The 13,759-nt window shown below is 43.4% G+C and overlaps 1 protein-coding gene across 1 annotated transcript in view; it reads right to left on the minus strand.

Moving 5' to 3' along the window:
- Positions 1 to 612: 612 nt before the first annotated feature.
- Positions 613 to 13,759, minus strand: part of LOC114437963 (acid-sensing ion channel 1-like) — a 43,549-nt gene continuing 30,402 nt past the window's right edge. Inside the window, exons 3-10 of the mRNA XM_028408934.1 lie at positions 2,796 to 2,946; positions 2,584 to 2,711; positions 2,130 to 2,280; positions 1,950 to 2,006; positions 1,561 to 1,714; positions 1,271 to 1,362; positions 1,105 to 1,184; positions 613 to 1,018 (exon numbers count right to left, since the gene is read on the minus strand). Coding sequence (XP_028264735.1) covers positions 899 to 1,018; positions 1,105 to 1,184; positions 1,271 to 1,362; positions 1,561 to 1,714; positions 1,950 to 2,006; positions 2,130 to 2,280; positions 2,584 to 2,711; positions 2,796 to 2,946 — 933 coding nt within the window. The 3' untranslated portion in view covers positions 613 to 898. The remainder of the gene's footprint in view (positions 1,019 to 1,104; positions 1,185 to 1,270; positions 1,363 to 1,560; positions 1,715 to 1,949; positions 2,007 to 2,129; positions 2,281 to 2,583; positions 2,712 to 2,795; positions 2,947 to 13,759) is intronic.

Genomic DNA, 13,759 nt, shown 5'->3' on the forward strand with positions numbered 1-13,759 from the left:
GCCTGCTGTGCAGCCTTCATGCAAGTCAGAGCCCTAGAAAACGAAGAAACACATTCAGCAGAACTACAACTATCGTCACGTGATGTCGCCAAACCGAAGAGAAGTGACGAAAAAGCATGTATGGCAAAATTTAAAACGATCGTTTTCGCCTCATTTCTCCACCCCAGCCGAGCTGATGAAGACATCTTCACAAATCTATGCTGATGAGTCCAGTTGCCTCAATTGTAAAGTCTTAGATATAACATGGATGAATTAGAGTCTCCACACATGTTTGACAGATCAGTTTAAACATGCTGCTACAGACTCTCATAAGCACTTCGTCCTTGTGGCTGTGTTGGCTTCTCATAGTAGGAATAACATTCTCCTAAGATAAGACAACCCAGCTCTCCTCATGAACATTTGTTTTTTGTTAGTTGGTTTGGCTCATTAATTCTTCATGGCACTGTGTTGCTTTAAGATGAGGTAGTACAGTATTTTATCACAATGCAACATATGGGAAGACGGCCTCACAATGAGCTTGGAGGACATAAATATAAAAATAGAAGGTGGAAAAAGGCGATAAAGCGTGAGATGAAAAAAAAAACACCTCTGTAAACACCACCACACAGCTGATGACCACATATGAACCTTGCTTTTATAGCTCATGTCCCCATTTATCTAAGTCTTGAAAATGTGTTTACAGATGACCATGCAGTTATTCTATTGACTTCACCACAACATGTTGATGTCTGGCTTCGGGCCGTCACGGTGGCCGTCCGCTCACGCTGGCTGTGTTCAACCCTCCACCAGGCACAGTTCACACAGTTGTTCCAGCGGTCACGGGCAAAGTGCAGGGAACGAAGTCCAGGGAGCTGCTCAGAGACTGCATGAGTGCTCCCTGCTCACGGCCGCAGAGCACCTAGTGAAAGTTACTGACGTGACACTTGACGTCATCCAAGCTCAGGACGGTCCCCTGGTCGTTGTTGTTGTTGTGCTTGTGCTTCTTATCGGAGCAGCGACACAGCTTGTACTTTATCACCTGTGAGCAGACACAGATGGAAATGAAGGTCTGTTACTATTCATATACATGTGACATACAAATGACCTTTGTATCCAGGTTCTCACCTCATAAAGGTAGTCAAATATTTCCAGAATAGTCAGTATGCTTGCCCCGATAAAAAGCCCCATCTGGCCACCGATATCACCTGAAACAGGAGTGTGCAGAGACATGAGAATCATCCAGAGTACAGACAGAAAAGTGAAGCATTATGTGACAATGATCAAGCTGTACCAAGAAGTCCGGCCACTTCATATGCTTTCTTCTGTTCAATAGTTTCATAGTTGAGGGCTTCAAAGAAGATGTCTAAAACCAGAATGTTCTCTCTGCGGAGACAGAACCAACATATATGGACTGACTGCTGAGTGGATTTTTCATTAGGACTTCCTGTGTGGGTCTGATGCACAGTCTGAAATGTGACCCTGATGCTTTTCTCTGACATTCTATGAGTTATTCAAATGATCATTTATCATGTATTTATTTCCAGCACCACTGTCTGCTCTAAGCCTTCCCATGACACTTACTTAATGTACTGCTCGGACTTGTTGTATTTCTTTGCAAGATATTTAGCGGAGGCCTTGCTGGGGATCTTGACGAAGGACAGCTCTTTGCTGTATCTGGTCATGTTGCACGGCGTCTCGCACACACAGAAATTATTGTCTCTTTCCACCAGGAAGTCTGCGGAGAAGAAAACCAGAGCGCAGCTTGACCTATTACATCAGTGTGGCTCTGACTTAAAGACGTCACCGAATAATGAGTGTGTGTGTGTGTTAGTCGTGTTGTGAGGACATGTAAAATATAAGGTTAATAAGGAAATCCAGGAAAATACATTTTTAAAGTTTACGCCTGTGTGTGTGTGTGTGTGAGACTGTCCTCTTTAAAGATTCATATGTGGATGAAGCCTCTCTCTTACCGAGAGCTGGGTCAGCACATTCTTTGTACAGCTCGGGGGTGCAGTAGGGTGCATCGCCTGCAGCCAAAAACAAACCACACACACACATCAGTGATTTTTTTTCTCTTCCATTTAAGTGTTGTCAGTAATTGTGTTTCAGACTGATTGATGTAGCACAGAGAGAGAGAGCAGCTTCCTCACCAGGCATGTGCACCATGCGACAGTTGCAGTTGTCCACCAGGTAGCGTGTTTCACAGTCGATGCGACACGCTGTGATGCTGTAACTGTCAAAGAAGTCCGAGTCCATGGGCGTCACCTTACAGTCTCCCCAAGGAGGGGGGAGGTATATCAGCTGCAAAGACAACATCAGAATGTTGAATTAGAGCAGCTGTGATTGATCTGAACAAAAATATTAAAGAAACACATTCTACACGTGAATGAATAAGGAATTTAACAGACTGATGTGATACTGTTAAAGGATCATTCTGATTTATAACGAGCTGGGTCTGGATGCTTCTTGCTCCTGTAACCTCAACTGCTTGCTCAGATGTTAGGCTCTAGGTTAAAAGATAGCTATACAAATAAATGAAAATAGAAAATTGATCCTTTTTGGGGTTTGGAAAAGCTGGTTGGATCCATTTACGACAGTTCATACTCTCTGTTCCTGACAGGAAACAAACGTCTGGAACCCAGGAGCCACTCCGAACCCGAGCTGGTCGATGAAGGGCGGCTCGTCCTGACTGTGGATCTGGACTTTGATGCCAGCTTCAAATGAAGTCTCTTCTGCAGGATAACAGTGAGAAGGTGTTTGAGTGACAAATCCACTCACCGATGATGTAAGCACACATCTGAAAACACTCCTCTCACCTGTTTCTCCCCAGACCGGCAGATATTCATCCTGCTGAATGTCCAGCATGAGCTCCAGCCCGTTCCCCATCCCGCCCTTGGTGGTGATGAGGGGAGGCCGTCCGTCCCCGCCAGCGTTAAAGGTGTAACACTTACCGTAACGAGTGAAAACCTGAGAGACGGGTGAGAGAGAATTTCCTGTAATTACACATTTCTAGAAGATATGAAGCTACTTTGCCACCGGGGGTCAGTGTTCGACTTCGTTTCAGAAATATGAGCGTGTGTGTGTGTGTGTGTGTGTGTGTGTGTGTGTGTGTGTGTGTGTGTGTGTGTGTGTGTGTGGAAGGAATAGTATGAGAGGAAAGGAGAGAAGGAAACGTGTGCCAGAAAGAGGAGGAGAAAAAGGGAGAAGGGAAGTATTCCCGTGGGAGTGTGAGTTACACAATCAACCCAGTGAGGTGATGGAGACCGGCAGACTGGTGATTTAACATTCCCTCACACGCTCTTTATGGCACTTATAATGAGCCTGAAGTTACCATGGAGACCAAGTATCCCAGCTAGGAAAAATGTTGCCTTAATTTTTCAAGAAAAAGCCAAGACACAGATGTTAGATTGTGGACCTCTGTGAGATATCAGCAGAAGTCCATATTATGACAGCCTTGAGTGCTCAATCGTGAAATTGTGAGAAACGTAACAATATTGAGGTTTTCTTTGGAGAGGAGTTAATCTTGCATTATAGTGTTTTGTGTTGTATGAGTCACATTACCCATGCAGGGAGAAAAGAGGAAGAGGGTGAGAGAGCAACAGAGGGCAGGGACGCAAAGTGAAAGAGACAGAGACACAGAGAGAGAGAGAGAGAGAGAGAGAGAGGAGAGTTTAGCTGCTAAAGCTCGGAGCTGCCTATTGTTCAGCGTTATGGCACAGAATGACATATCTATGATTGGAAAGAACAAACCAACCAAGTAATTGTTGAGAAAGGGATTGAATCTTGCCAAGGGCAGTTTAAACTTTTAGGCCATCTATCATCTATGAAGTCAACAAGGGACTGTTTCTGAAGCAGACATCAGTCTGAGTGAGGAAAACAATCCGCCCTGCAGACAGAGAGGCACACTTTTCTTTCATGTCTGCCTTGTCGGGTATATTTTAGTTTTAAGGGAACAAGATGAAGAGTTAACCCCCCCCACCTCACACCTGTCCAGCTCCTCCAGTGATCAGTGCGCGTTTATAACAAGCTTCACTGCTGATCCCAAAATCTCATACAAACATCCGTGTAAACCTCAGTAAAACTCAGAGCGTTCCCAACAGAGAAAACGTGCAAAAATAAAGGAAACAAAGGTGTCGCTCCATTAAAAGCCTGTGCTTGAGTATCATCATGTAGATTTAATGAAGAGCTCCAACAAGCTGATGCTGTTAGTCGACGAGGAGGGAAAAAAAGGCTTTTAATGACCTCACATGTGGGAAAACAAAAGTGGGGAGGCTGCATGTTAAACTGCAACATGCCTCACTGCTAACAAGACGATGATTAACATGTCAGCGTGTGACACTATGAAGCCAAATGATGGAAAAAGTGCCATTTGCTCCCTTTCAGCTCATCAATTAAACACGTGCATTGAGGTCTCTTTGCTGTTTGGTTGTCCTCAAATGATCCTACTGAACAGGGGATGACACTGAAGTCACTCACGCTCCACCTTTTCACCTGTATTTGGAGTTTAGGCATGTGATGCTGCCAACATGGCGACATGGCGACAGAACCTCCAGAGAGCCTCCGGCAGGTCCTCAAAGCAACGCTGCAGAAACCTACAGGTGACGTCATGAAAGCTTCATCTACAGGTCTTTAAACTGTCAATGTGATGACTGAGAACCTTCACCTACATCATCACATCACTGAGTTTATCCAAAACCACATATTTCAATGATCCTGCACCATCTCCAGGTAGCTGCCCCACATTTCATTGCACTCCTTCCCTTTGCTATCCAGCATGCACCCCCCCCCACACACACACACACACACACAGCCACCAGGGCTAAAAATCATCCATCACCACAGCTCCTCCTAATCTTTCTTTTCCTCTCTACTTCCAGCTTCACTGCACATTCATTGGCACTTATTGATCACAGACTCCTTGAACCCCTGATGACTTGTTGAACATCTGTAAGAGAGTCAAAGGCTCTGCCCCCCCCCCTCTTCTCTCTATGTATGAAAGCATGAATGTGGTCGGATCATCCAGCGGCTGCACTTCATAAATAAATCCGTCATTGCATAAATGTTGTATTCTCTTGTATGACAGGTGCATGATGTACACGCCAGCTGCTTGATCGACACGCACACACACAGGTCTGAGTTGATGTCAGGTAACACTTGTTCTCTTCCTCTTTGTTGAATAGTTGATGTTGTGACAGAGGTGGTAAGAATAAAAAAAACACAAAACATGTATAATGCACAAAGTCTGCACAGCATGTTATCTGCAGCGTCTTGTGATGATGAATAAATAATAAATAATATGCACATATGAAAAAAGGGTTTCCTGCAGCAGAGACCGAGGTTACAACAAAGTCAATTCAAAGTGACTTACACTGTGACACGTGCACACTTTTCACACTCTTCAGAGCCAAAAACAACAAATCAAGCCAGCTGGATTTAATACATTACTGATCAATAAACCCGACACTCACACACAATTTGTCGAGTATTGAAAAGCACTCTGCAGAAATTAATCATTGTGCACATAATTATGCATATCTGTTTCTATAATCACATCAAATTTGAGGATCAGAAATCCATGCACTCTGGCATCCATTTAGCAAGGTCTTAATATACAGTCTTGTGAGCTGCTAAAAGATGTCTCAGCCGGCTAAGTTCAATCCATTAGTGCTCTGTTGTTTTATGGGGATATTTTCAAAGACTCAGTTAAGTGCAGACACTTCCTCTGTTATTATGCCGTATGCTTAAACAGCCACCACTGGGAGAAATGCTGTTTAAATGCAACAGCGAGCATGCAGTAGCCCACAGTGAGCAGCACTAAAACAACAACAACAACAAAAAAGAGCATCCACGGTTATTGCACCCTATTGTGCATCTTGCATAACGTGTATCTGACGAAGATTTCAGCTGACCTGGAAAAACTGGGAGATTTCACACTGTACTGCCTTCTCTCATACGTGACTGAACTTATGAAATAAATAAAGGGATTATAATATTAATAACAGAACGAGTGTCTGCAGTGATGCTAGTGGCTCCGCCGTGCTGTACTGAGGCACAGCGGTGCTTTAAGGTAAATGTGAAGACCTCACTGTGACAATGCTGTGTTTACCGTCCTAATGTAGTGTGTCAGGATGCTAATGTTTGCTAATTAACACTAAAGAACAGAATACAGCTGAGGGTGATGGGATTATTTTATGATTATGAGGGTGCTGTTATCATACCATCCGATGGGGGTTATTATAGGACATCATTCCTTCACTAGTAGTGATGTGTAGTGAAGTGTTAAAGGGGGAAAAATAATCAACATTAGGATGGTGACCCCTTGTGGTCATTGTCGAATAGGACTCACACTAGGTGGAGATAGCCTTTTAACACCTTGAGCTCTGCTGTTTTTATGGTTTATTTTATCACAGTTAATAATTAAAATCTTTTTATTTTTATTCTTTTTATTGTTTTTATTATTTTACTATATATACATGGATTGATTTTGACACATTTTAGCGTATGTTTTGGTAAAGTGGTTGGCACTGTCGACAGCAATATGGATTTTAACAGAAATGGCTCTTTTCATAAATCTAACCAAATAACATGCTATGATCTCTGGTTAATTTTATTCCTCCTGTTATTACACTTGGTTTGTTCTAAGTTTTGGTTTTTAGTATTTTAGTGTCTTGCATTTTTGAGCTCTGTCTTCTTGTAGTTTTAGTTGACTTCATGTTTAGTGCTTAGTTTCTGTGTCCTCCTTCAACTTCCTGTTTTATTCTGAAATTGAGGTTTCCTTGTGTCTTTCTTCCTGTTGTTGTCCCTCCACACTAAGTGTATCCACCTGTGTCCCGTCTCTTTACTGTGCTTCTCCTTTGTCTTTGTCAGTGTGTCTGTGTTGCTCCCTGTGTTTCACATTTCGGCTTTTTGTTTGTCACACAAACAGATAATGTGTGTGGAAAGATTACAGAAGGTGGTGTGTCTTTGCTCACATTTCAAAAACAATGGGAATGATTTTGATTTAAAAATCCTCCACTTTCCTCCTGATATCGTGGGCGAAGGAGATTAACAGTTCTCTCCAGCACGCCGTTGGCAACTGCACAAAATTCCAAGGCAATCCATCCAGTATTGATTGAGACGTGAAATCGAAATGCCCACATGCGTGGATGTTACAGCGGCCTGCTGTGAGTATGTTAAAAAAATCAAAAGGAAAACACAGAGTGAACATGTCAAGCTCACACTGATGTGGTCTGTGAAGTTCATTGATTTCAGTTTACACAACGATGAAAGATCTCTGACTCTGATCTCTCGAGTTAAAATAATCCAAGAATACAAGCATCAGAGCCAAACCACACACACACACACACGCACACACACACACACACACACACACACACACACACACACACACACACACACACACACACACACACACACACACACTCTTTCTGAATGAAAAGCTGACTCACCACACTAATAAACTGTTTTGGGTGGAACTGAGACACTCCAAAGATAAAAAGGAGTATATGCAGTGGACTGAAAGCCAGAGGCACTGAGAGGTTTGTGTGTTTTGTGTAATAATGATGCCCAGAATATACAATCAGACTCTGAGTCACTGTTTGTCAAAATAAAGAAGTCGAGATGAGAGGCAAACAAGAATAGGTATAGGGAAGAACCGCTGGGCTCCTCAGGGGAGTACAGATAACTAAAAGGCTTTATACTGAAACATTTTTTTTTCTTAATTAGAGAGAAGAGAGCAGAGATCGTCCTGTACAACACAGAGACAGTACCAGCAGCAGAGATACGTCTTATCTCTGTATCTGTAGTGTGAAAATGATTAGAGAAGTGACTTTCTGTATCCTTGGGGTGGTTGATCTGGACTGAAGTGAACAATTACTGCATGTATTGACAGACTTTGGTTGAACATGGTGCTAATTAGCAACTGTTTGCATACAACCAGGCTGCAAATTACTTTTAGTTACTACACATCAGCTGAGGAACTTGTCTTTATGAGCATGTGCACATTGGATTTAAGTTCAGGGGATGCATCCTGTCGAAGGCTACATTTGATGAACGGCAGCAGCAGCAGCACAAGGCTCTCACATTCTCCAAAAACGTGGCTTCAGTGATTGCATGTAATACCCTTAAAGGTCGGGTAGGAGATTTCCTTCTAATGCACTTTTTGTTAAATTAGTGTAACTTCTCTTTACAATCCAATAGCAACCGATTAGTTCGGCAGTTTCGCTTTAAAACGAAGAATATGAATCATCTGAAGCTATAAAACATAAAAACATCAGCCAATCCTCCGGGTGGACCCTGTAGGAGTATTGGCTGGTTGTCACTCTCTTCCTGCTCTGCTCACCAGAGAGGTATGTGTCACAGACCGCAGCTCGTCTTCAGGTAATGCGCGTCCATGTGATTGGGAGGCGTGGCTTCGGGCTGAGCTCCGAGAGAAAGGGGCGTGTGTTTACTTTCCAAATCTGGCTGACTCTCGCTGAGTTTTCAAAATCTCCTACCCTACCTTTAATATCAACATGAACAGCACCCTAAGGTCGCTGGTAAAAGCAATAGAAGTTCCTCCTTAGGCCAAATGTAGCTAGCCTCCATGGGATGTTTTGCAAGCAAACCTGAGGATGAGGATGATGATGCTATGGTCATGCTAAAAACGTGGCCTGATGAAGAGATAAGAGCTGAATGTGTGACAAATCTATGAAAATCCACCCAACAGTGGCTGTCACATTCATCAACAGGCAAAACTCCCCAGAACAAGAGAAGAAAGTGTGATTGTTGAGGATTGTTGAGGCTTTTTACCGTCAGTACTCTGAGGCAGGCTGATTTTTCTGGTGTCATCCATGTCATCCTTTGAATATTTGAACAGTGTTCTGCAAAACTTAAAAAAAGAAAAAGAAAAGACTTGCCCATTGTTTTTTCTCTGGAGGTCAAAGCAGGAATAATGAGCGAGCATTGATCATGCAAATCAACAGCCGGAGTGTGTCAGGAGCACTGATGACAGCTCGGGGGCGGTGCAGGCTGCAGGGCAGGGCTGTGTAATGATCACCTAATCTGCTCGGATGGCAGGTGTTCCTTGATGTTATTGACAACAGAGGAGAAATCAGAGGACGGGAGCTGTTGGTCAAACTTTTCCAATGGTTGAGGCAGTGAATGATTATCTGACATCTTAATTGGTGAAATGTGATACATCTAGAAAGCCACCATCACTCTCTCTCTCTCTCCGCCCTCCCCAGGTTTATAGATGAGCCAGTGAAACCTCCTCCACTGTTCTGGGGGGACTTTTATCTGTCATATTGAGGATTTTGTCCACCAGCTCCCACACAATGAAACTGTGTCTTTCCCTTCCTGCATTTCCTTCCTCCCTGGTAAGCATCACACTCATGGCCCCCTTGTGTCTCCTGAACTATGATGTTCTTTCCCCCTGTAGACTCCACTTCATCTCCTGCTGCACTTCCCCACCCACCCCTGCTTCATTTGATGAATATTTCACAGGCCAGTGGAGACAGTCCTCCTCCTCCTCCTCTCTCTCATCCTATTTCCAGACACCGTCCGGCTCTCAGTACCTATCACCTTCAGAGACGATAGCATCATAGTGCGGCGTAAGGGGCACCTCAGGAGAGTGGGAGAGAGCATATCATATGAAGAAAAATGGAAGTGTGTGTGTTCACTTAAGTTATATCCGCCTCAGAGTGCTGCCCCCATCTAGAAATTAGGACTGTGCCGACCTTAAAGTGATCACAGTGTGGCTGAGAGAGTTTGAGATAAGGGTTAGATCAGGCAGAGGCTATAAAACAACACCACAATGCCCAGCAGGTGAGAAGAGGGGAGGAGGTGTGTGTGCACTATAATTCTGAGCAGTGGTAGAAGACGTATTTATTCCCTTTGCCCAGCAAGATTACATTAAATAATCCTTTAAAGGGGGAAAATAATAATCTTATAGTCAGGTTGTACTCAGTACATCCATCCAAACACATTGCAAGCTGATAAAATGCCACATTATGTCACATATACGTCAGTCAGTGTCCTCTGTGTGAAAATATCATTGAGCTGAGCTCCACATCCAGAAACAACAGAATAAAACTGATGAATGTCTGTCCAATAAAAGACAAATGTCACGTTGAAGGCAGGCTTATAGTTGATTGAATATATATATATATATATATATATATATATATAGACAAAGACAGAAAATTATTGACAAATGGAAAATAGTCAGATAATCATCAACTTTTCATTATCATTTAGATAGATGTGGCACAGCGGGATTGAAATCAGTGATAAGCTGCAACAGAGGAGATTCACAACAAAACAACATAATAGCTGATCAAGCAGCGACTCGAGAGCCCGCGGGCCGCTGTCTGTCTCTGAGGACAACTAATTGTTGTTGTTTTAATGCAATCCCTGGTCTCTGTGGTGGAGGCAGTTGCAGTGGCACGACACACTGAGGGAAAATAACACCCTGAGGGAAGGCTGCCTGTAATTCCTTCCACCTCTCTGTCTGCTGTTCACCAAAATGAATTTCAGTGTTGAAAAGCTACTTAGAATAACATCTGAAAAATGATGCAGTTTCAGAATCTTGCGGCGCTCTCACTTCTTGGTGAATAATGGAAATGGTCTTGATGGTGAATCTGGATGGGAGAGACATAAATGTCTTAGAATTGCCGGTTCACATTCATTCAGAGAGGTTCCATTTTTCTGTAGAGGCTCTTCTGCAGTTAGCGGGCACTGTCTTAAAAAGCAGAGCAGAGAGGCGGTAAATCGATGGTTGGAGACATTAACTATGAGCCCCTCGTGTTAGGCAGTTACACCGTTAACTTTACAATATATTTAAATTAAATAGCTTTTGAATATAGTATCTTAAAAGTATTTGCACTGCTTGCAAATTGTGCCGTGTAACATTCATCTCAGCATTATCACCCCCCTCCCTCCCTCCTCCATGCAGCAGGTCCTTATGGGATATTAGATCCTCCTCTGCCCGCCTTTTTCCCAGCATGTCTCAATCATCGCTGTTGCCTACATATCTCCTGCTGGTCCTCTGGTGCCAGAGCCCACGCTTGCTTTCTGCTGCGAGAGAAATGCCAGGCAGGCAGGCAGAGAGGCCATCGCAGCAGTGTCGGCAGCAGCTAGCTGTGCTGTAGGTCCAGCGTGCACCGCATGCACAGCTGAGTAAACATGGAGGGATGTGTCACTAGGGGCAGAGGCCTCACTACAGCTGAGGGCATTTTAAGTGGCAGACAGCAAGGTTAACTAGGATTAAACCATCATGTGTCAAGTGCGACTGCCCTTTCTATCCATCTGCACCTGCGGTATATACATTACATTATGTATGAGAAACATACAGCAGGTAACACAACAGCTGATCAAAAGCACAAATGAGCTGCTGATGAATTAAATCTGAACATGGGATGAAAAGTATGCAGGATGCAGGACTGTGGTGATTGTGGCTGCTGTCTGAGAGGCTGAAAAAAGACCTGTTATTGTGGCTCCATGTTATGGAGTGTGACAGCATGAGGGGAGAAAAAAAAAAACCTCAGCCTCTCCTCTCTCTGAGCTCCCCTTCAGGCTGCAGCAGTGCTTCCCTCCAAACTACAGAGAGAAGGATCAGGGTGGCTGGCTTAACAGCCTTCAGCACTGCTGGCCTAAATGTGCTCCAGTTTAGGTATGCAGCTTCCATTTTAACACAAAATCAGAGTGATAACAAGAATAAGTAACTGGTATTTAAATTATGTATGTAGCCATTGTTACTCCATTCGGCCTTCTATCAGGGACATAAAACAGGAAATTCTCCCCCAGTATTTGTAATTAATGGCACTAGATCCTCCAAGCACCGGAGGGAACATTTCATTTTTGCAAACTTAGCTCTCATTCTCTCCTTTGTAATGGTGTGGAAAAAACAGAATATTTTATTACAAGCTATAAAAGCCTCTTTTCATTTAAATATGTTTACATCATTTAACATTCCTCCGTGGGACTGAGTACATTATGATAAAGGGGTTTGTATGCAGCATGACATTTAGACCTCAGTTAATTGTAGTAGTATTCTGTTGTATTTCTGACTGATTTCTGGCTGTTTGGTGGAACAGTGTTAGTTTTTAAACCCTTCAGAACAATGCCACTATCTCCACCATACATCGTGATCATTGCCCCGCCCTGATGTGTCTCACCTGTGTGTTGTTTTCCCTCATGTATTCAAGTCTTGTGCTCACTTTGTTCGTGTCAGTGTCTGTTTTGCTACCTGTCTTACCCCCTGTGATGTCCCGGTGTCCATGCTGTGTTCCCTCGCTCTTCCTGAAGCACTGGTGTGTACCAGTTCCCAAATTTTTTGGATTACTTGTGCCTTGGTTTGGTGGGTTTCTTTTGTTTGTAGTTGGATTTTTATGTTTGTTGGATTCATATCTGCCGATTAAAGGTCGGGTAGGAGATTTCATTCTGATGCACTTTTTGTTAAATTAGCGTAACTTCTCTTTACAATCCGATAGCAACCGATTAGTTCGGCAGTTTCTCATTAAAACGAAGAACATGAATCATCTGTGGAAGCTATAAAACGCTAAAAACAGCAGCCAATCCTCCGGGTGGACCCTACGTGTAGTATTGGCTGGTTGTCACTCTCTCTGCTCTGCGCGCACCAGAGAGGTACGTGCATGATGGCCGAAGTCACAGACCGCAGCTCGCCTTCAGGTAATGCACGTCTAAGTGATTGGAGGCGTGGCTTCGGGCTGAGCTCCGGGAGCAAGGGGCGTGTGTTTACTTTGAAATCTGGCTGACTCTCACTGAGTTTTCAAAATCTCCTACCTTTAAAGCTCGCCTTTTGTTGAACACCTTGGTTCTTTTTAGTCTGTGCTTGGGTCCTATCTGAGCTCCAATTTTACAAAAAACTACCGGCTGTGGATGCAAGAGGGTCAACTGCTAAAAGTTAAAACCTTTGATGTATCGTGTTTTTGTTTTTTATGGTTAAAATAAATTACTACTAAACACTGAATCGATTAGTTTCTGTTTCAGTTCCTGTCATTTTTGCTGCTGGTAGATTCTTCCATAGATGCATCAGATTTCTTAGCCTGCTATTTAGGAGGCTGTACTGTAGGAGGCCACATGCTGCAGTGGGTCTCCATAAACTGTGAGTGGAGCCTAATAATGACTGGTCATTTCTGTGCAGTCGGATGATTGCGTCTCCGTCTGGCTGCTGTGAACGAGACAAAAGGTTGGCCGTGAATTAGGAATGATTGGCAGTAATAGATGATGATATACTTCTGGCTAATAACAGGTAGACGTTCGCCGGTGCAGGCGCCGAGCAGCGTGCGTCACTCTGTATGTGTGGAAGTCTCTTCGGTGCATGTCTAATAATATGCAATGTGTAATAATGAGCTGTAATCACCTTCCTGCAGGATGGGCAAAATTCATTTCGGCAAGCGAAAAAAGCTGTCGCAGAGCATTTCACCTGACACCAGACCTGAACTCGGTAATGGCCTCAGAAGGCTTTTGAAATTGCATGTTTCACTTTGCACATCCATCGGGGCTTTTCTCATAATTTACACCGACTTAAATCAATACTGTCTGCGCCTGGCTAATGAAATTGTGTATCATGTTTAAGTTGGTCTAAATTGGCTTTTTAATGTCATCTAAAGAACAGAAAATAAATGAAATCTGAATTACAGCTTGATAACACGCTCTCTCAATGCATTGCTAAGCTAGAGTGTTTGTAGTGTTTCTCAGTCTGTGGAGAAAAAGGCCACATAATTAAGTCCAACTCGGTGTTTTCTGTAGTGAGACGAAGACTGTATGTATGTATGTA

This window comes from Parambassis ranga, chromosome 7 (assembly GCF_900634625.1).
Source record: "Parambassis ranga chromosome 7, fParRan2.1, whole genome shotgun sequence".
NCBI classification, from domain to species: domain Eukaryota; kingdom Metazoa; phylum Chordata; class Actinopteri; family Ambassidae; genus Parambassis; species Parambassis ranga.